At 33.2% G+C, this 23,958-nt stretch overlaps 1 protein-coding gene across 2 annotated transcripts; it reads right to left on the bottom strand.

Moving 5' to 3' along the window:
• Positions 1-1,522: 1,522 nt before the first annotated feature.
• LOC107811679 (putative L-gulonolactone oxidase 6) lies at positions 1,523-22,198 on the bottom strand. 2 transcript variants are annotated; one of them, XM_016636657.2, is made up of 5 exons: positions 21,534-22,198; positions 16,595-17,208; positions 9,986-10,241; positions 3,037-3,138; positions 1,523-2,355 (listed from the first exon to the last, which is right to left on the bottom strand). In XM_016636657.2, exons 2-5 carry the CDS (start codon positions 17,036-17,038, stop codon positions 1,649-1,651), a joined length of 1,509 nt encoding a protein of 502 aa, XP_016492143.1. In that variant the 5' UTR covers positions 17,039-17,208; positions 21,534-22,198; the 3' UTR covers positions 1,523-1,648. The 2 variants fall into 2 exon arrangements, with proteins under 2 accessions (XP_016492143.1, XP_075093156.1); XM_075237055.1 differs by having other exon boundaries at positions 16,595-17,114.
• Positions 22,199-23,958: the final 1,760 nt, after the last annotated feature.

The raw sequence follows: 23,958 nt of genomic DNA, 5'->3' as shown, positions 1-23,958 counted from the left end.
AATACGGAGGGGCAATGGTGGTTTTGGCACGTCACAGCAGTGGAGCAGTGTTCGCCGGAAAAAAGTTCACCGGAAAATGACTATCAAAATTCGGCTCCAATACCAATGCCAAATGGTACATCGAGTCGAGTTATAAACATCCATGTAAGTGGTACGGGGTGAAGTGGCCTGAAAACTCACGAATTTGGGAAAATATAAGGGGTTAGGGTTTCGGGTTTTTGCCTATTCATGGAGATTCGTGAAGTTTTGGGGGATTTGAGTTGAAGATATGGAAAGAGGAGAGAAAGATGAGCAAATGGTGAAGTTTTGAGGGCATTTGGACCACTGCCCGCGGCGCCGCCGTGGGGGACGGGCAGCGGCAATAGGAGGAGAAGGGCTTCTAGGGTTTGGTTTATGGAGAAATGGCCAATTTTCTGATTTTGGAGGGCTTATATACCTCTTGGGAGATCAAATGTGGGCCATTGGATCAAATACCATGGGTGGATGAGATTGATATTTGTCACTTAACTAAAACAGCGTAGTTTCGATATAAAACTACGCCGTTTCAACCCTCCTATGGCAGCCCCCATTTGGACCGGATCTGGGCTCTTTGGGCTTCTAATTTTGGGCCAATTTTGGCTCAATTTCAATTGAAATATACTAGCTCAATCCCCTAACCCCTAATTATCTTATTTAGTCCTAAAGAAAATATATAAGTAGAAAGAAATTTTTTTTTTTTGGAATATACAATTTAAAGATGCAAACTAAAATATACAAATAAAAGGTAAAAATATTTTTGGTATTTTTAATAAAGGAAATGCAATATAAAAAATGCACAAATAACTAAAAATCATCCAAATACTAGTATTTCTAGGAGAATTAAAAGCATGCAAAAATTAGGTATTCACAACAATGAGGCAGAGTATGAAGCTGCGATTGCAGGTTTAGAACTGGCACGAGAACTTGGCATAAATCAGATTATAATTAAAAGCGATTCACAACTCATAGTTAATATTTGTTTTTAACTTTTATTCCACAAAAACAAAAATACACTGGCTGATTTCTTCAAATATCTCGGTGAAAAAATTCTTGATGAAGCAGAATTGGTTACAGGTATTATTGTGATGACAATCTTATGTTTGTTTTTTAATTGGACTCCACTAAAAAAAAAACTACACAGTCTTAATATAAATATTATACGGAAGGATTTAATACACATAATTTAATTGATCTCAAAATTTTAAATATTAAAAAATTATTAAATGACTATATTGTTTGGTGTGAAATCTAATTTTATATAATAGTATTAAGCAGATCTCTATCCATATAATAGAAATCAAATGGCAAATATATAATTTTTAAAAAGATGATGTGGCACCTAACCTCATTTTATTAAATGGATACTCCCTCGGTTTCAATTTAATTAGATGACAGATTTCAGTTATAGAGAGTCAGTTTGACTAAGAAAATAGTTCAACTTAGTTTTTTAAAATTAAAATTTAGATATTCAAAAACTATACGAAAAGTACTATAAGTTGGAATATTTTTCATGTCAATATGATAACAAAATATATTTTAAAATCTTGGTCAACTTCACACAATTTACTCTTAATAAAAGAAATGTGTTATCTAAATCGAAACAAGGGAGTAATACTGAAAAAAGCGTTCTCTACAAACGAGTACACACCCTCGCATCTTTGTAAATTTTGCCTGGCCGACAGAAGTAACCCATTTTTGGGGCACAATGAATATCTTCAGAGCAAATGCATAGCCCTTCTAGAGCACACCCTTCTTTAACTATGATCAACCCATCTTTTAACCCTAAAACTTGATCTGTCCACTCACTTGAAAATAACCCTAATTTGTCATACCTTTCTTTCACTTTCAAGAATTTGCCAGCATTTCTATACTTTTTGATTGCCCCAATAAATGCAACATTCCTATTCTTTCCCCAATGTGGTAAGGCCCCATATTTGAAAAATGCAAGTTGCTCTACCTCTTCAAGAAAATCTTCAAAAAGTCTAGGTGACATTGGGTCTTTGCTTCTATAATATGTGATGTCAAAATCTAAAGCATCTTCTTGTTCACCCAAGTAAGCATTTGAAGCTGTAAGGTACCTCATGAGGATGCCGTTGTACAAGTCTAAGACACATAGTGCCTTAGGCTCTAAATCAACTAGCTTTTGGACATCTTGAATGAACCCTTTGACTTTGGATAAGTTAATACTAAATGTTGTTTGGTGAAAAAAGAGACCTTTAACTCTAGAGTCCCAAGGGCATGCTGTGATTCTTGCATCTTCAAGGCTATTTAGGCATGTTCCTGATGCTTGGACTCGGTTGTGAAATCCAACCACTGGGTAGCCAGTAAAGGCAAAACCTGAGACAAATGCGAGTTATTAATTATTGTCTTTAATTAATATTCAGAAGGATACATTCAAAAGAAAAAAATTCTTCCTGGAAAATTTAATTAAAGAGATTAATATTACTAATAAGTAAAGACTTGAACCAAACACTTATAATATAATCTAGTCAAAATTTATAATAAGAAATGCTTTACATGTCAAATGTTACGTCTTGGAGAGTGAAAAGATTGTCCACTTGCTATAAAGAGCATAAATCAAATTTACTCAGTATATTAAAGAAATGTACAATTCTTTTCTCCTGTTTGTTTTCAAAATTTTTGATGATTTGCCTTTGTGTCCTATTATAGGAATCTTAGATTGTACTCTATGGCTTAGAAAAATGTTTACCCACTACGGCTGTACAAAACATATATAGATGAAATATTCATAAAATATTTCTACAAATTAAATATCATGTGACAGATAGTTATTTTTGTTTTGTTTTCAAGTTTAGAATTTAAAAGACATGGAAGTAAATTCTTCCGAAATGAACAATACGATACAGAAAATAACAAATACTTCATGTTTAAGATAATTGTATGATGGTGAAAAGTTGTGAATATAGTAGGATACGTAAAAAAAAAAAAAGTTAAGAAAATGGAAAAACGCATAAGTTGACTCAACTTTCAAAAAGTCATATTTATAAAAGAACTAACCATTGTTTGTCAACCCGTAAGCACCAATCTTCAATGTAGAAGTGGTTAGTTTGGCACTTGCGCATTTTCCACCACTATCGTTTCTTGATTCTTGATTCTCCTCTGAAAAAACAATGAAAGTCATGGCCATTATCGAAAATGTACGTACGAAACTCTCTGGCTAATTAACATATATATTCGTCAATCCTCATAAACTTCGTCAAAATAGATTAGTGAATACTATTGTTTATGCTCTAGCTGCAACGTAACAATTATTCATGCAATTAATTAGCTATCAAAATTAAGCACAATACTTGGTAAGTAGGCGTAGTTTACAAACTTGAACCTGTTAGAAATTACCGTCTCTTCTAGAGACTTCTAACGTGACCCACATATAAGGTAATAAATTATTTACCTTGTCTTCCAAAGTAAATAATATATCAGATAATATTCTGTAGTTATGCATATATAGTAGTTTCTTTGATGGAAAGAAATTACCATATATTAGGAGTCCCTAGGGTAATTATAATTTATGGAGAAGTCCCTAGGGCTAAAGTATTTACCTGAGAGTCCCTAGCCTACCTATAAATACGCTTGTGACTCCATCAGTCTGGTATCCTACGATAGGCACAGGCTAGAAGGCTCTCTAGGTTTTCTGCTAAAAATTTCAAAGACGATTCCCTACAACGCTTGAACAACAATGGCCGAAGGTACGTTCCTTGTTTATTTTCGCTGCGTTGGCTCTATTTATGTGTTTATATTTCAACATATGGTATCAGAGCCTACCTTTGGTCGTGTTGTTCGGTGTCGAGATTGTGTTCATAACTATGCAAATCTCGTTTTGCTCAAATGTGTGTGTTTAGTTTTATATATATAACATAGCCCGTCTTTGATTTGTCGACAATGGAGTTATATTCTGTTAGATGGAATTGATTCTAACTTTTAAATTGTGCTCAACTGCTCGAACTGTTTTAATCCACATGAGTGAATGAGTTGGACTCTCGTGTGATTTGTAGAACTTATGATTTTATCCTTAGTTTAAAAGAAGAGCTTGCTTTAATTCATAATAGCTATTATGTAGTCTTGCTCTTTAAAGCATTGATGTAGAATGATTAGACTAGATTAAAATAATTGCTTTGAAGATTAAAAAGGCAACAAGTTTGAGACATTAGAAATTTCAGATTCTTTAAGCTTGTCCACTTGTTGATTGTTTAAATACTCCCTCATAGCAGATGCATTGACAAAGTATTAATAACGATTTGTTTGCTTTTAATTATCACGTTTTTGTCTATATTACTAAGACATAATGCAAATATGGTCTGCCTTGTATCTACTCATTATGTGTTTCAATGTTTTGTAATGAATTTGGAAGGGTTCGTATATTATCTTTTTCAAAGTTAAACTTTATTTTCTGGTACAAGTATTTAGTTGTTGCCTTTTATAACAAAGAATTTTGAAGTGTTCTTGAAGCACTGGTCAATTCAAAGTACTAATAATCTGGAGGAATTGCCTAGTGAGACTTTGGCAAACACTTTGATTTTCGGTTATGTAATATAACATATGTGTTCGTTGAATTCTTTGGAAGTTCTTATAATATTTAGTTTAATTATAAGAATTATTTGAGGATATATAGGCGTCCTACCTATACTTTGTATCTCCACTTTGAAACAAATCAATATTCTAGTGGAAGTTAATTATAAAAGTTTATTATTGTAAGATGTCAATTTTGAAGTTTTCTTTTGTATTATGTATTTAAGAGTAGCCACAGCATCTTGAGCATTTGATATAAAAGAAACTCAGTTGTTTAATCACATAAAGTTTAGTGATTAAATTAATATTATAATAACATCTATTTTGTCCGATTATCTTATTAAAATGGTAAACTCGGCCCTACAGGGAGGTAAACATTTTGGTGAGATTAATTGGAATGAGATAGTAAACTTTTGAGTTGGAAATTTTCTTATGCCCACAGGTACAGATTAATTTCTATGTGTTTTGGTTTACTAGTCTAATAAAGTAAAGTAAATTCTATGCATGGGTTGCAACCTCTGCCCAGAGGAAGGTCTAGAATTTACTAAGAATCGGTATTTTACGCGATTCACCTTGATGGATTGTACTTCATAGCTTATGTATATTTATCCTTGTTTTGCAGTCTTTACCGCTTTTCCTACCGCTATTTTTAATGAAAATGCTCGAATTCCAATGCTTTCCGGTGACAATTATGCTGAATGGAAGGAGAAAGTCCTTCTCGCTTTAGGGTGCTCGGATCTGGACTTGGCACTCCGTGTGGATGAACCACCTATTCCCACGGAATCAAGTACGCCAGCTGCTAAGGCTAATTATGAGCGGTGGGAGCGATCTAATCGCTTAAGTTTAATGCTCATAAAAGCCCACATAAGCCAAAACATTAGGGGTTCTATCCCTAATAGCGATAAGGTCAAAGCTTACATGAAGGCAATTGATGAACAATTTGTAAGCTCTGACAAGGCATTGGCCAGCACCCTTATGAAGAGGCTCTCAAGTATGACTTTCGACAGAAGTCGTACAGTGCGTGATCACATTATGGAGATGAGAGACATTGCTGCTAAACTCAAGTCCCTTGAGGTTGATATGTCTGAACCATTTCTTGTGCATTTCATTCTCTACTCACTTCCTGCGGAATATGGTCCGTTCAAGATTTCTTACAACACGCATGAGGATAAATAGTCAATCAATGAACTTTTGACCATATGTGTTTAAGAAGAAGAGAGGTTGAAGCATAAGACACCAGAAAGTGTTAACATGGTGACTCATGGTAAGAGAAATGCAAAGAAGGGAAAAAGTGTTCCCATGAAGAAGAAAAGCACCTTTGACAAATATGCTTATCGTTTCTGTAAGAAGAAGGGACACTGGAAAAAGGATTGCCTGAAATACAAGAAATGGCTTGAGAAGAAAGGTAATTCAACCTTTGTATGTTATGAATCTAATTTTACTGAAGTTTCTAATAATACATGGTGGATTGATTCTGGTGCACATTGTCAAAATTATGCAGGGCTTTCTAACTCAGAGAAAGCCGATAGGAAGTGAACAATACGTCTATTCTGGCAATAGGATGCATTCACGTGGGGATGGAGTGGGGACTTATAGGCTCATTTTGAAGGATGGTTTTCACTTAGATTTAGAAAATACTTTTTATGTTCCAGAATATTCTAGAAATTTAATTTCTCTTTCAAGACTATCGATTAGTGGATATGATTTGAATTTTCATTATCCTTTTTTGAAACTTTTGAAAGATAATAAAGTTATTGGTTTTGGAAATTTGAATGAAAATTTATATAAACTTGAGCTAGACCCCACATTTGAATGTAATATTTTGACCTTGCATGATACGGAAATTGGCAATAAATGATGTATTATCAATGAGAACTCATCTAGTCTTTTGCACAAGAGATTGGGACACATCTCTATTGATAGAGTCAAAAGGTTGGTTAATGACGGAGTTCTAAAAGCTCTTGATTTTTCTGACTTTGGGACTTGTGTGGACTACATAAAGGATAAGCAGACCAACAAATCAACTAAAGGTGCCAAAAGGAGTTCTCAATTATTTGAGATCATACATACAGACATATGTGGACCTTTTCCTACCCCTTGCTTGAATGGTGAGAGATATTTTATCTCGCTAATTGATGACTATTCAAGATATATGTATCTCTATTTTCTGTTTAACAAATCAGAAGCACTTGATGCTTTTAAAGTTTACAAAACAGAAGTAGAGAAACAAACTAGTGCTCATATCAAAATTCTAAGATCTGATAGGGGTGGGAAATATTATGGTAGGTACACAGATAAGGGACAAGTTAAGGGTCCATTTGTTGAGTTCCTTGAAAGTGAAGGTATAATTGCTCAATATAGCATGCCAGGAACACCACAACAAAATGGTGTGGCAGAAAGAAGGAACCAGACATTAATGGACATGGTAAGAAGTATGATTAGCAGATCAAGTTTACCTTATCCTTATGGAGTGAAGCCTTAAAACCCGTTGTGTATATTTTAAATAGGGTTACATCCAAGGTTGTCCCAAGACACCTTTTGAGTTATGGAAAGGATGGAAACCTAGTTTAAACCATTTACACGTTTGAGGATGTCCAACTGAAGTGAGGGTTTATAACCCACAAATAAAGAAGTTGTATGAAAGAACGATAAGCGGTTATTTTATAGGTTATGCGGTTAACTCTAAGGGATTTAGGTTTTATTGTCCTTCTCATTCTCCTAAAATTGTTGAAGCTAAAAACGCTAAATTTTTTTAGGAGCATGAAGAGAGTGGGAGTGGTTTGACTCAAATGGTAGAATTGGAAGAAATAAGGGAATCACCTGTGGCACCTTTATGTATTGGAAACTTGAATGTTGTTCGGAAAAATTCTCATGAATTATCTGAACAACAATAAGTTCAAGAGCCACCACCACTTGAGGAGCCACATGAAGATCAACCCTCTTTACTCGAACCCATTAAAGAAGTGTCTGAACCAGTAGGAGTGAGAAAATCCTCAAGAATTCGAAAATTAGCAATTTCTAGCGACTATATTGTATATCTCCAAGAGTCTGATTATGATATTGGACTAAAAGATGATCCATGCTCGTTTTCACAAGCCATGAGTGGAGAAAACTCCACACTTTGGTATGATGCCATGAAAGAAGAGTTAGAATCTATGGCTAAAAACAAAGTCTGGGATCTCGTCGAATTACCAAAGGGATCATCTACCATAGATTCCAAGTGGGTCTTTAAAACTAAAAGAGACTCATCGGGTAATATCGAACGATATAAAGCCAGACTTGTAGCCAAGGGTTTTACTCAAAGGGAATGCATTGATTACTATGAAACCTTCTCTCCAGTATCAAAGAAGGATTCATTGAGAATAATCATGGCATTAGTAGCTCATTTTGATTTAGAGTTACATCAAATAGATGTGAAAACTGCTTTCCTGAATGGAGATCTTGAAGAGGAAGTATACATGAGTCAGCCTGAAGGATTTTGTGATAAGGACAAAAGTCACCTTATTTGCAAGTTCAATAAATCCATTTATGAGCTAAAGCAGGCTTCCCAACAGTGGTATATTAAATTTCATAATGTTATTTCTTCATTTGGATTTATGGAGAACATCATTGATCAGTGTATATACCTTAAGATAAGTGGGAGCAAATACATTTTTCTAGTCCTATATGTGGATGATATTTTGCTTGCAATTAGTGATTTGGGATTGTTGCACGAGATTAAACAGTTTCTTATCCAGAATTTTGAGATGAAGGATATGGGTGAAGCCTATTATGTCATTGGCATAGAGATTCACATAGATAAATCCCAAAGAATTACTTGGACTGTCTCCAAAGGCCTACATTGAAAGAATTCTGGAAAGATTCGGGATGAAGAACTGTTCACCTACAGCAGCACCCATAATTAAAGGTGACAAATTCTCATTGAATCACTGTCCACAAAATGTATTGGAAAAGGAGCAAATGAAAGACATTCCATATGCTTCGCTTGTTGGGAACCTTATGTATGCACATGTCTGTACTAGACCTGATATTGCTTTTGCGGTAGGAATGTTTGGCAGGTATCAAAGTAGCACTGGTCTTGACCATTGGAAAGCTGGTAAAAGGGCCTTGAGATATTTGCAATGAACCAAGGATTTTATGCTCACATACAAATACTCTGACTCATTGGAGTTGATTGGATATTCAGATGCTGATTTGGGTGGATGCAAAGACACTGAAAAATCCACTTCAGGATACATTTTCCTTCTTGCTGGAGGTGTTGTGTCTTGGAAAAGTGTCAAGCGGACCATTGTTGTAACATCCACAATGGAAGCTGAATTTATAGCATGCTATGAAGCTACATCACAGGCGTTATGGTTGAAAAACCTTATTTCAAGCCTTAGGGTTGTCGATTCCATTTCAAGGCCATTAAGAATCTTCTGTGACAATTCAGCTGTAGTATTCTTTTTTAAGAATAATAAAAGTGGCAGCCGAAGCAAGCACATCGACATAAAGTACTTGATGGTTAGAGACTATGTAAAGAAGCAAGATGTGAGTTTTGAGCATAATAGCACTACTTTAATGATTGCTGATCCTATGGTTAAAGGTCTGCCGGCTAATATTTTCAAGGATCATGTAACCCATATGGGTCTTAGTAGCTCAATTTAGCCTTGCTTTATTCTCTAACAGTTTGTCTAGACATTATGTTTACTTTGGCATACATGACAGTGCACACTTTTGGATTTTCATGTATTATTTGTGATCATTGGATCAATAAAGTTGGACTCTCAATGACTTATATTAAATTCATTCACACTAAGTTAGAATATATTGTGCATGGTAATACATGGAAGGAAGGTTAGTTTAAAAGCATGACCGCCATGATTCGTGTAATAATATATTCTAGTTAAAGTGATTGTTGCATAACTTTTAATTGAGTGATAAATTTTATGGCCATATTATATGTTTATCTCTCATAAAGGATTATCTGATTTTAATAAGTGGGCCAAGTGGGAGAATGTTAGAAATTACCGTCTCTTCTAGAGATTTCTAGTGTGGCCCACATATAAGGTAATAAATTATTTACTTTGTCTCCCAAAGGAAATAATATATCAGATAATATTCTGTAGTTATGCATATATGGTAGTTTCTTTGATGGAAAGAAATTACCATATATTAGGAATCCCTAGGGTAATTATAATTTATGGAGTAGTCCCTAGAGCTAAAGTATTTGCCTGAGAGTCCCTAGCCTACCTATAAATACGCATGTGACTCCATCAGTCTGGCATCCTAGGATAGGCACATGCTAGAAGACTCTCTAGGTTTTCTGCTAAAAGTTTCGAAAACGATTCCCTACAATGCTTGAACAATAATGGTCGAAAGTACGTTCGTTATTTATTTCCGCTGCGTTGGCTCTGTGTGTGTTTATATTTCAACAGAACCAAGTAATATAATTAATTACCTGAGCTTCTTAAAATGGCGAGAACCAATGAGGCTGTAGAGCGAAATCCAGGGAAGTCATTAAGTCCATTGCCGGGAGTGTTGGCAGGAACTCGATCATCAATCCTATAAACCACCTTGCGCTGGCTAGGATACCATGTAAAATCTCCAAATTCATGTTTTCTCCCAAACACAGCTGCCTCGTCCCCCAAATCTGAGTCATTCCTTTCTGAAAGTGTAATTGCACGTTTGAATACTGGTTCTAGTTTCAGTGTGATCTGTCACCGTTCAATTTCACAAAAATCACTCAACTTTTATTTAATAACTCAGCTTAATTATCAAGTATAACTTTAAAGTCATTCTGACGAGTAATTAACAAACATATATCCACCGGAAATCTTAGTTGGATGGTCTGGAGGGAGGAGCAATCGTTTTTCATTTTTTTTAGATGTATGCTTCATGTAGCTAGTCGGTTTGTTGCTATGTTTACGTTATCGATAGAGAAGAAAAGTGCTGCTAGTAATAAAAAATTGAAGACATAAAGAACAAGAAATAATTCCTACTTGGTAGGGGTGTACAATTTAAACCCACAAATTGTACCAGCCTGATAATCCGAGCCAAACCGAGAAAAAAAATCCAACTATGATTTGATTTGACTTGGAAAGTGTAGGAAAAAAAACCCGACCATATTTAATTTGGTTTGGTTTTAACTAAAAAAAGTCAAACCGAAACCAAATCAACCCGACATTATATGTATAAAAGTATTAAATATATTTAATACATAAAAATATTTATTGTAGTGTAGTTTATAAATATTTTTTAAGTTTTTTCATAGTTTTATCTTTCAACGTATTATTTCAAGCTTGGGCTTATAATTTTTGGATGCTCCAATAAGTTTTATTGTCCATAAATGTTAGTAACTCAAATAAATCCTAAACCAAAATTAGATCAATACTAATGTTAATAAAAGATATTCAATCCAATTATACTATGAATGAAAATAGTATTGGATATCTATTTTTTAGTTTTTCCATGGTTTAGATAAAATGTATAACTTATTTTTCTTTTAGTGGTTAGTCATGTAAATAATAGTACTTATTAGTCGTAATTTTAAATTATGTTTGTTTTCATTATATCTTATCAATAATATTTATTTTATGTTATTTTATTATCATTATTGTTGAATATTTTAGTAAAATACCAAGACTCATCTCATATTTATGTTATTTAATTAAAAAATACCTTATATAGTTCTATCTTACTAGGATTAAAGAAATATTTGGAGCACAAATTTTACGTTTTGTGCTATGAAGACTTTATGGAGAAAAAAAACCTGAAAACCCGAAAAATTCGAGAAAAACCGAGATTAAAAAACCTGACTTTTATTTGTTTGGTTTGATATTTAGATTTAATAACCCGATACAATTGGTTTGGTTTAATAATTAGAAAATCCGAACTAACACGACCTATGTATACCCCTACTACTTGGTTAGGGTTAACTGAGAAATTTTATTTGGATTTCAGAAAGACTCAAGTTGAACGACTATTCTTTTAATCGAACGCGAAAAAAGAGTAGAGTCGTAGTTTTTACAGTTTTACGCAAAACTGGTCGTATTCACACGCAGCTATTGGGGAGAATTAAAGTGCTTATCTATGTATTCAGTGTAACTAGTCTCAAGGTACGCGCATCGCGCGTGTATGCTATCTCAATAAGTATTAATTTATTTAAAATTTATATTTATATAATAAAATAAAAATATAAATTCCTAAAGATGATCATAAAGAAGGTCTCATAAAAATCCTCAATCATAAGTCAATAATTCAACTTAAAATTTATTTCAATTTAATAATATTATAAATTTAATTTCACAAATTATCTTTTTTTGTTTTCAGTTTCAGCAAGAACAAATCCTTAAAACCTAAATAGTGCTGAAGAATAGAACTTAAAATATATAATCAGGCAACTAATAATCAACAACTTTCATATGATCACAAAATAAAATTAAATAGCAATGAAAATAAAAATAAAAAAAATAAAAGTATACTAAAGCAAGACTGTGAGGGAATTTATAATGGAAAGAAGACTCATCCATGACATATTTACTCCAGAGAATGACTTAGAATTAGAATTTTTTTTAAAAAGGCAGCTCAGTACATAATGCATCCCGCGTAATTTAAGTGCATGATCTATACAAAGTAAAATTTTAATATTTTTTAAGTTCTAAATATTAGGATTTTCAGTTCAAATAAAAAAAAAGTTTTATTCATTATAAACTTCTAAAAATTATAAAAATTAAATGATTTATTAAAGAAAGTATTTTTATAATAATTAAAATTAATTTGGAGGGACTCAGATTTCTTTTTGTTTATAAAGAACATGTTTGAAATGAAAAGCGTTGGTGTTAATTTTAGTCTTTTGTTATAGGTATTTTATTAAATATTCTAGAATTAAAATATAATGGCACATATTATCTCTTATTAATGGAAAAATAAACGTGGGAAAAGTACGTTTGTGGTTTATTCTTTCTTTTAATATGACTAGTCTCGCCGTACGCGCGTTACGCGTGTACCGGTGTCGATGAGTAAAAATTCAAGAAATCACATAAATTGTTTAAAAAAAAAATTGTTTTGAGTTATACAATAAAAGTTCAAGAAAATAATGTAAATTCCTAAAAATAATAAATATTTATCCTATTTAGCTAACTTAGTCACGAAAGAAAAAGTGCTCCATAGACTCCTCGTAGCCTTAAGTCAAATTATTTAATCATTTATTAATGAAGGATATTATTTAAGTGAGATTTGTATATAATTTTTTTTATTAGTATTAGTTAACTTCAAACATAAATAATTTTTCGTACAAGTTTGGACTTTGAAATTTGTCTTTTAATTCTATAACTCTATGACTACATCTAATACAGTAAACTCTATCTTCTCATAAACATGAAACTTATGATAGATATTTATGAAAATTGAAATCAAAATGTACAATTTTATATTTTGCAAACAATTTTCCATTTTTTTTTATAAGTATGGATCCGACAAAAGAAATATTAACTTGAACATATTATTATAATATATAGAAACTTGTGATTCTTAACAACATAAGTAGAAATAATATGAATGATAAATAAAATTGTAAAAAAAAACATGCCTTTAAAGTAATTAAGTATGAGCAATGAATTTAAAATTTAAATGTTTACCTCACATAATGCATTTAATTAAATTTACATACTGGTTTTATAAGTTGTTTCTTGTGGCGCAACGTCTTTTCTCTGCTTATAAATGATTCCTTTGAACATAAATGACTTATGAATTTGTCTTGATTTGTATAATTTTGCAGAAAGCTTGAGTTGGATGCGTATTTGTTATTTAATTATAAAATATTTATAGATATTTGTAGGATTTAAATCCCTAAAATATAGGGGTTACTACCCAATCCAAATAAGGAAAGATTTGATGACCCTAATTTCAGTTAGTGCTAAAATCCTAAATATTAGGAATAGATAAAATTTAACTTGATATTAAAATCCTAAATATTAGGAGCATAATTAAATGACAAGTTCGTCTAATATGAAATTTATTTTTAAAGGGTAAAAAGGCGAACGATATTTCGCTAAGGGTCTTCGTGCTTTTAATATAGTATAGATTATTCTTTAAGGTAAAATTCCAGTAATTGATTTTGAAGTCCTATAAATTAGGATCCATACCTATTTTAAATAAGGAAGTATTTAATATACAAAATATAATTAAAAATGAAGCCCTATATTTTAGGTAAATAATTTAAATTACTATTTTATCCAATATATACTATATTTTTAAAAGATAAAAAAAGCGAATAATAATTCGCTAAAGATATTTGTGCTAATATAATATAAATATAAATAAATATAGATAGATAGATGAGACCTATCTGCACATCCTGAGTTTTAACGTCAAAAGTTGTTTGTGGTATACTACATGTGAAATTGTTGAGTTTTCTGAAAATAAACCATTCAAAATACCAGTTTTTTCTTGGTTTTTTTTTTTTTTTATGATAATATTCTCAACTTTACCAAAAGAAAAAACGAAAAAGAAAACACCGGCAAAAGCCAATCAGGAAATACCAACGCATTGTTTGGAGAGAACAAAAAAGAATCGCATGTTAATTACTACTTTGTTTGCGTATTTTCTTTAATTTTACATAGATCCAGGGCTATGGAAGAAAGATTATATCGGATCTAGATCGAGGTATTGATGATAATTTTATAATCTCGCATAATAAATGTGATACGATGAGATAAAATGAAATAAAAACAAATTGTCCATTATCTCTAGCATACAATTCTTCAGTCCTCGAAGGCTTACGGGTCCAATAATGATGCGTGGATTTTTTATCACGAAATGTCAGAAGAAACTCCTCCATTTTCAATTATGTGACACAATTTGGATTGGTACAGATTAATAAATAAATAATTTTTTTTAAAAGTTTAAGGTCTAAAACATGGTATGATATTTATATGGCTATAAAAATTTTGAAAACTATGTCTTTAAATATGTCATAATATTTGCGCGATTATAAAGTTTTCAATAAGAATAAAATAAGAAGTATAAAGTTAATTATTTTAAAAAAAATATATCATTTTTACCCAGAATGGATCAAAAAAAAAGTGTGTCGCATAAACTAGAATAGAAATATAGTAGTAGTAAAGCTATCATATATATATCAATGGATAGTACAAGGTTTTCAATGGGGTCTAAGCGCTCGTTTGAATTGGCTTATTTTAAGTGTTTTTAAACCAAAATAGCTTTTAAGCTATTTTATAGTGTTTGAATAAAGTAAAAAAGTAATTTTAAGCTCTTGTTTTAAGCTAAAATGACAAAAATAAGCCAAAAGTTAAAAATTAAAATTCCTCACTTATGACTTTTGGCTTAAAAATCTATTACATCAAGCCCACCTAAACGGCCTCTAAATCGTTGTTCGTCACGGTCTGGGTTAAGGTAGGGGGCGGGATAGAGGGGACGTGGGACGAGGAACAAGATGTATCCCAACCCCAGATTTTGAATTCAATTTATAAAAGAACTACAAAATTAGTTGTTGGCAGCAACTAGATACACTCCCCCCCCCCCCAACTTTTATTTTAATCCTCAAGTTTATTAAGGAAATTATTTTCCTAGAAAATAAGTGATTTTATCATTTAGTTTCCCTTATTTGATTGGTGAGTGAAAAACATTTCCAAAATATTTTCTAGTATTTTGGTTAGAATATAAAATACCCAACTCATCTCTCCCCAACCCACCTTTCCCAAAATCTGCATGTTTCTTGTATTCCTTTTTCTCCCCCTTCCCACCTCCCCCAACCTCGATTTTCTTTAACAATTTAATTATTCTTTTCAAAATTCACACAAACCCAAATGAATTAATATGCTACTTTACTTTTTTACACAAGAATAACATTGAAGTTTGAGCTTGATAACTAAAAAGGAAATACATTATTTTGTTAAAAAAAATCTTTTTACAACATAAAAAAAATTGCTTATTTATAAGAAAAATATTTTCCAAAATATTTAAACTAACCAAACAAAAGAATATTAAAAAATATTTTCCTTGGTGCCCAACACACCCGGTATGTTTCCACTTTTATGGCAAATAATTTGATCCCCGCAAAAAGGTCAGCAAATTAATTTAGCTGCTGGGACCACACAAATAGTACCCATACTGTTTCAAATGTATTTTGTGTCCTAAAAAGCAAAAAACATTTATTGTTTTATTTTCAAGTTCAAAATTACTGCTCCAATTGCAAGAGTGTTAATTAGTAACATGTCTAAATAAAAGATATTTTTTAAAATAATTATGATTAATAATTAATTTTATTAAAAGGTGTACGAAAATCGTGAATCATCAATAATACGGACATGAATGGAATATTTTAAAATCAACATCCTATTTTTTTTTTCAAAAAAAGTTCAAATCTTGGATGAGAACTTTTTTCAACTTTCAGAAAAATGTCACAATTTTTCAGTTTTCATTATTTCAACCAAAAACTTCCCCTCCTTTCATTGTCGAACATTTGGAAGGTCGTGCGGGAGAAATGAGAATATTAAGACAATATGAATGACTCCTTCTACCCAATTTATATGTAGTACTTTTTATTAGTCTACCCAAAAACTAATGTCATATTTTCTTATTTAAAAATTATTTAATTTTAAAATTTTTATCTTATTCTTAATGAAATAATTTACGGATACAAACAATTTACAATTTACCTTAGACCATAAGTTTGATAAATTTTTTTCTTTTTTAAACTATGTGTCAAGTTAAACAAGACACATAAATTGATAGGAGGGAGTAATTAATTAGACATATATACTCCTTTCGTTCACTTTTAGTTGACAAGTATTCTAAAAATAAATTTTTATTTTTACTTGTCATTTTTCGCATATCAAGGGAAAAATAAATTATTTTTCATGTTCTACCCTTAGCATTAATTAATTATTCCAAATCAATTTCTAAATACATTAAGACTATGTACTAATTAATATATGTATTACGATAAATTATGCACTTTATTTATTATTTTTTAAAATGTGTGCAAAGTCAATAATGGACAAGTAAAAGTGAACGGAGAAAATAGAATGTACATGCAGTTCAATACCTGTGAAATAACTCCAAGAACACCTAGGGACACTCTAGCTGCATCCAGTTCAGGGTTACCATTTTCCAATGTACGGATTTGGGCATAATTCTGAGCGGCTTCAGCTGGTGTGACAATTCGAAGTTGGACAATATAATCATGTACTGAACTTCCCAAACCCCAGAGAGAACTTCCATGAGCGCCGGTTCCAATGAGGCCACCAATGGTTAAACCCCACCAATAAGGTGCGTAAGGCAGAACCAGCCCAGACTTAGCTGCCTCACTAATCAGCTGTTTTAACGTCACCCCACTCTCAACAGTTATGCTCATGTTTTCTTGATCTACCCTTAAGATCTTGTTCAAGAACTTGGTACTTATAAGCAATCCATCTTCGCCGTCTGGACATACCAACTTTGGTATGCTGTGAGAAAACCGAGTTGTCACTTTCATTTTTCTCTTTATCATTGTTGCATTTGCCACTACGGAAATGAGCTCTTCTTCTGTTGTTGGGAAAACAGCTTGACCTGCCTTGCAAATGCTCCTGTCCGGGAACGCGCCGTAAGAGTTTGTAATGGTGCAGTTGAAGTTGTTTTTGTACGTGCATTTTATGGGATCTTCGGGCGGGCTAGATTTGACTAAGTTCAATATCATCAAGAAATGGATGCAGATTAATGTTAAAATTTCCATGGCTGGTATAACCGTACAGATTGTAGACAGGACTATATTAGCTAACCAAATATAAATACATGTAACATATATGTAGCTTGTAAGTTGGATTATAAATACGGTAGGGAGAGTATTTTAGAGGCAAAGAAAGGAGCCCACAAAAACATCATGCTATTTAAGACATGGACTTAGACAGTCCAACCTCGAGACAGATGGCTAGTTTTGTTTTTTGCCATCATGAGTAAAATAAGAGAATTGTCTGCCAAGTTGTTTGAACACATCTTGCTACTATATTATTTGGTAAAATTTTGTAGTACGAGTACTAGCCTTGCACGTGAGATTGGAAAAATAAAATAAAGCAAAACATAAAATATTTCTTCTTTGACCCCTAATCTCTCCATAGATTAAAAGTATGTATGTTGTAACATGAAAAAATATTATAGTAATATTAGAGAAGACTTCCTCCAATTTATTTTTTAAATTTATGTTGCTAGTGCAAATATGAGTCACTGCACTAGTTGAAAGCATTACTATCTTTGAAGTGAAGAGATATAATAACAAGAAGAGAGGATCATATAGTATGGGAACAACTGTCATATATACATGTGTGTTATTTTCGCAAAGACATCAGAAAGTGAGAATCAGAAAAAGATAAAAAATACTAATCAGTCCATTAAAAATACTAATCAGCTTGTTGTTTCCGTTTAATGGCATATTCCCTAAAACTTTCAATTGAGTTCTTCTTCAGGCTCGAAAGGAAATTGCGTAATGTTGATGTTGTATTGAAATTGTCTAACAAAGGCCCGGATCATGTCATTCCAAACATGCCAGTGAGAGGTATCTTGATCCATGAACCATTCGGAGGCTACTCCCGTAAGGCTTTCCCCAAAATAAGCCATCAGTAATTCTTCCTTTCCTCCTACGTCTCTTAACTGATTGCAATACCTTTTCAAGTGGACTATGGGGTCACCGTGTCCATCATACTTTTCAAATTTTGGGGTCTTGAAATTAAGTGGCAAACGAACATTGGGGTTTTTTACATAGATCCTTGAAAGCAATACTCTTTTGACCTGTCAACCATTATATATTTTTCAGCTGTTGTTCTAAGCTTTTCATTTTTTGGGTCATTTCTTCTTGTGTCATTTTTCGGGCAGCTGGCTTCTCAATCTTTGTAAGAAGATCGAATAGTTACGAGTGGTACTCAAGAGAGTGGTACTATTCTTGCTGGATAGCAAATTGTGACTCATGACTTTTCTTCTGTACCACTGTTGGCTGTGGGATAGTGAAGACGAGCATAACAACAGTGGTTGTCAATGGCACACTTTCGGAGCGCGCAATAGAAGTTCCAGCTGCAGTCGTATAGTTAGGATAAAGACTGAACCCAGATGGATAGGATTGATTAGACAATGAGACTGAAGTGGTAGTAATCGAGATGGGTGTGAAATTTGGGAAAACATGAGAAAGGGGTGGTCCTTGACCATTGCCCATGCTTGACACATTTCAGTCATTTGCTACTTCAGTTTTCTATTTTCCTCAACCACAGTAGACTCTTGTTGAACTCTCTGACTCCGAGTCTCTTAACCACTCGTAACAGCTTCAATATCAATTGTCATTAACATTTTTCTCTTGGACCTTGTAAATTATGGATGTGTTGCAGCTTACCACAAACCGACCACCTCAAACTTTCTTCACAATTCACAACAAAAAACACGTTAGAATGGATTCAGTCGGTCCTTATTATATCATCATTTTTTATAATGGTTGATCGAACCTGATGTTGGTTGCCTACGTATCATACAGGAATATAAATCAGATCTTGCGTAGTTCGGGAAGATCAGGAATAAAGAAAATAAACTAACTCTTTTTTCGGATATTTTTTTAAATTTCCAAAAAAAGACTTATAAAGAAAAAAGAAAATAATTTTGGAATTTGATTTTTTTTTAATTTTTGGGAGAAAGACTTCTAAAAAAGGTAGAAAATATTTTGATCTTGAACTTTTTTTCTTATTTGGGATTCTATCAGGAAAGACTTCTAAAGAAGGAATTAAAAGAAATTTTTTTTGAATTTTTTGAAAATTGGGGTCTAAAAGAAAGACTTTCTAAAGAAGGAAATAAAAGAAAATATTTTGGATTTTTTGAAAATTGTGGCCCGGAACCGATGAGATTTGCCTACGTATCTCACATCCAGTGAGAATCATACATGCGTAGTTCAGCAAGTTTTGACACAGGAAAATATGACTTTTTCTCTTCTTCTTTTTTTAAATTTCGGTAGAGTTTCGGGATATTTTGAATATCGGGATTTTCAAAAGCGGGTGATTTTCTATCATACCTCATTCTTGTTTTTTCTTGTTTTTATTTTCTTATTCTAGAAGTAAGTCGACACGCAAGCCAAAACAAATAAATACGCAAGTAGCACGTAAAATGCATTAGGATGGTCTTTTAAATTGGGTACACCTGTCCTAGACGGACCCAACCCCTGTGTTGAGTCTCCAAAGTCAAATGCACGTGATACAAATAAATGTTCCTACTATGGATCCGATATGAGGTTATGTTATTCTAAGTTTAAAGTGTGGGGTGTATTGTTCTAGACCTGGCTTACTTGAGCGGAAAACTCGAGCCGGGAGGGGGGAGGGGCAGCGTACCGGGAATACAGAAGCTTCACTGGCTTTACAACTTGTCTGATCCTCGTTCTAAAATTAGGATATGACTCTAACAGAAAAGAAGTCACACCAGCGTGTACTTCCCAAAAGATTTAGAAAACTCAAAGAGAAAAAAGGTTTCGTAACAGTTTTATATGCAGTTCAAGCAATATCAAAACGACAAAAAATGGCATTTAGCATGTTAGGCTCAAGCACGTAAAAAATCAGATAATAAACAAAAGCCAAGTATAACAGTTATTCTAAGCTCTAGTTTTGAACCCTGAACTAGAGATTCTGGGTTCTTTTCCCCAGCAGAGTTGCCAGAGCTGTCACACCTCCTTTTTCCGAAGGGATAAGAATTTTTCCACTTAAAGTGACATTAATCGAAATGGGGTTATTTATTTATTCAGAGTCGCCGCTTGGGATAATTTATGGTGTCCCAAGTCACCAGTTTATTTTAAATCCCAAATCGAGGAAATTGACTCTTATTTATGGTCTGTGAACACAGAAGACCTGGAAGGAATTCTATTAACTTGGGAGAAGGAATGAGGCACTTTCAAGTTTTGTGGTTTTAGCATGGTTGGTCAAATATTAATAATTAGCCCATTATCTGATTTAATACATATTTGAAACCTACTGTGCATTTTTACCTCCTGACCGCTTTTAGTATTTATGGAATTCGTTTGAACAAGTCGCGATGTCGCGCACTCGTTTGGTTTTTGTACATATTATGAATCGCGTCACGTGAAATGCACCCGTGATTCACAATATGTTGATTTTATTATTATTTGAAGTTAGAGTCGAGTCACATGAAACACACTCAAATTGGGATTTACGTATCGTGACCATGCCACGGGAACCGTACCCATGGCCATGAATTCATTAATCATGCCTAAAGCAAACTACAATGTTTATGAGTTACTTATTTTCCTAAAATCCAAGGTTTGTTTGCGAGGATCAGAAGATTATGGACTACAACATTAAGAAAAGCATAATGTGCGAATTATCCATATCAAACTTTGAATGAACTTCTGCTAACAGTTGCTTCATCTTGGCATTTGTATTTTAGTCTTTGAATGGGATAAGTCCTCCTTATCATATTGTAACCTCATTGAATTCGAACAAAGAAGGAAGATAATAAAACTTATTATATTATAAACAATTGCATAATATACTACATATGTTGCTGTATCACCTTACAATTGAACCATTCACTTTGCAAAATTAGTCCACTAAGTCAGTAAGCACTTTTCCTTTGATTAATGCCTTCTTTTTTTCTATGAAATCTTAATGTTGACATGTTCAGCATCACATACTTCTTCAAATTTCTAGACATGGATATAGTACCGCAAAGACTCAAAATTCAGAGATGAATAACAAACATAACAATTTACCATTTGGAAAATAAATTTAACCAAATTGATGGCCAAATCTACAAGTCATGAGCTAAAGAAAGCAAGACAAAACTACAAGCATACTTGCGATAACATTAACAGTCCCAAATCAGATAATGAAATTACGCTTAACTATCATATAACCGTTTGTTTCGATTCAAATAATCATGGATTATAATCCACGCACACAAACCTTGGGTAAAGCCCATTCGCCTTCACAAATTGACAATTACATACTTTTGAGAAGAGAAAAATGGAATACCTTGTTTATAACAGATTCAAAGGTAACCAAATCGGGAAGCAAGGGAATAATGGAGCTCAACAAAGTAGATACAGCAGCAACGCAGTAAGGAGGCGACAATATTCAACACCGAAAGGCCTTGAAATCCTTGTAACATGCACCAAGATGAGTAGAGATTGTAGCTGTTTTTGATTTCCTTTTTTAGTAGTTCTGGTTTTCGTTTCTCAGCCCCCTTTTTTAATTTTATTTTTAGATCTGAACTTCTGGATTTCAGAATTCTTAGCTACTAATATGTTTCTAAGTGAAGTGAAAATAAAATAGAAATGAGCATGTGAGTGTATGAATGAGGACAGAAGAAAGAAGAAGGAGAGAGAGGGGCATCGGCTCGCTTGAGGCTCGTTTTTCGGCGAGCTAGTCGTACAGCGTCGAAGGTGAGAGCTGGAGAGAGAAAATGGGGGTGGAGGCTACGGTTAGGCAAAAGGGGGAGGTCTGTGTGTTGAAGAGGAGAAGTGGCTAGGGTTTCACTAGGGGAGGGAGTCTGTTTCCGTCTCAAAGAGGAGGGGTGAGAATGAGAGTTGTAGATGGTAGCTGCTAGATTGAAGATGGGAAGGGGGAAAAGGCTCTAGGGTTTTTTTGTGTGTGAGAGGGGGTGTCTCGTTCATCTCCTAAAGAGGAAATGAGTTAGGGGTGTCTTAATGGGTGGAGAATGAGTACTGGGTTAAAATATTTGGGCTGGAGTGTGGTGGGGAGGAACTGGGCCGACGGTCTGCTTGGCCCAATTGAGAATGCAAAGAAACCAAACTTTCTTTTCTTTCTTTGAATTAATTCCCATTTTCAAACACTCCTAATTTTGTTTCTTGATTTTTATGTAATTAGTAATGCAATTAAAAGGTGATTAAATTCTAAAAAGAAAATTAAAATGCTACAATGCAATTAAAGTCTAAAAATGTAAAAGATAAAAGATAAAATATTTTGATGATTTTAAAACACTTCTAAATATGCATGAACAATTCAAATAAATGCAATAAAAATTCCTAAAATTCTATAAACGCGATTAATTTTTTTTTGACTTTTTAGGAGTAATTTCCTATGGGGGACAAAAATCAGGTGCTCACGGCTGTCCCTCTTTGCTCGAGAACATGAAAAGTTCTCGAAAAAAGATAAAGTGAGCAATCATGAATAATTTTTGCCCGTTTGATACTCCTTTTGGAAGCATTTTGAAAAAGTTTGATCGAACATTGCTTCTTAGGTTGCCTACATATCCTTAGCTATAAAGGAATCAGGTCAGTGTAGTTCTGAATTTTTTGGTAACCGGAACTACCGGAAAAGTTGTGAGTTCACTACTGTTGCTGCTGTTATTGCTTGTAGAACTCCTTATTACACTAAAATCAAAATAAAAAGAAATAAACAAGTCTACCAGCTACGAGTTACAAGATTCCTATCTATAAGTCTTTTGAAGCTTAGTCTAGAGTCTTGGCTAGTTTTTCATGCAGACTCTGATCTAAATCTTGATGTTTGTTAGCTGCAGGTGCTAGTTCATTTTTCTATGGTTTCTTCCGATCAAGACCAAACATGAAAAGCTCGTGACTTCAGTCATGTTTTGAGCTGTCCACATCTTTTCTCCGCTTCTGCACTTTGAATTCAGTTCTTTTTCTTTTCTTTTCTCTATTTTGGATTGAGAGTTTTTTTAGTCATCTCGAACCCTGTGCCTCGAGGTATAACCTGCTCAGGCACCAAAATAAATAAATGAACAAATTTTTTCTACCCCAGTTTTCAATAGGAAAATTTCATGAGTTATTGGTAACAGAACTCTATACTACTTCATTATTGAAAACAATAAAAGGTCGAGATTGGTGTACCCTGGAAAAAGAGATTAGAGAGTGGAAAACCTATGTTGGAAAGACTGAAACTTGAGGAAACTAAAAACTTACTCTATTTTCCAGGCGGGACCACTAAACTAAAGAAAAACTAGAGATTGAAAACGTAAGGAAACTAACAATTGACTCTATTCTCCAGGCGGGACCTCTGAACTTTAAGAAAAACTAAAGACTAGTAACTTAAGGAAACTATAAACCGACCTTATTCTCCAGACGAGACCCTTGAACTAAAGGAATGCTAAAGATTAACAATGCAAGAAAACTAAAAGCTGACTATTTTCAAGCGGGACCCCTGAACTTAAGGAAAACTAAAGATTAATGACTTAAGGAAACTAAAACTGGCCCTATTTTCCAAGTGGGACCCCTGAACTTAAAGAAAACTAAGACTAACAATTTAAGAGAATTAAAAGCTGACTCTTTTTCCAGGCGGTACCCCTGACCTTAAGAAAAACTAAAGACTAATAACTTAAGGAGTTTTTTTTAATCATCCTAGGAGAAAATTCATCAGACTAGGTTTTCTTATCTTTGGAGAAAGATTCATCAGACTAAGATTTTTATCCTAAGAGAAA

The sequence above is a fragment of the Nicotiana tabacum genome, chromosome 18 (genome assembly GCF_000715075.1).
Source record: "Nicotiana tabacum cultivar K326 chromosome 18, ASM71507v2, whole genome shotgun sequence".
Taxonomy (NCBI): Eukaryota; Viridiplantae; Streptophyta; class Magnoliopsida; order Solanales; family Solanaceae; genus Nicotiana; species Nicotiana tabacum.
The sequence above is the reverse complement of the archived record's forward strand: the minus strand, read 5'-3'. Positions and strand labels throughout refer to the sequence as shown.

What these genes read in the sequence shown, in the direction of transcription:
- LOC107811679 (XM_016636657.2), bottom strand. Translation starts at nt 17,038, where the DNA reads ATGATAAAGAGAAAAATGAAAGTGACAACTCGGTTTTCTCACAGCATA. An exon ending in CGCCATTTTAAGAAGCTCAG is followed by an intron (nt 3,139 to 9,985) that starts GTAATTAATTAT and finishes TTGTTTTTTCAG; the next exon opens with AGGAGAATCAAGAATCAAGA. An exon ending in TTACGGGTTGACAAACAATG is followed by an intron (nt 2,356 to 3,036) that starts GTTAGTTCTTTT and finishes CATTTGTCTCAG; the next exon opens with GTTTTGCCTTTACTGGCTAC.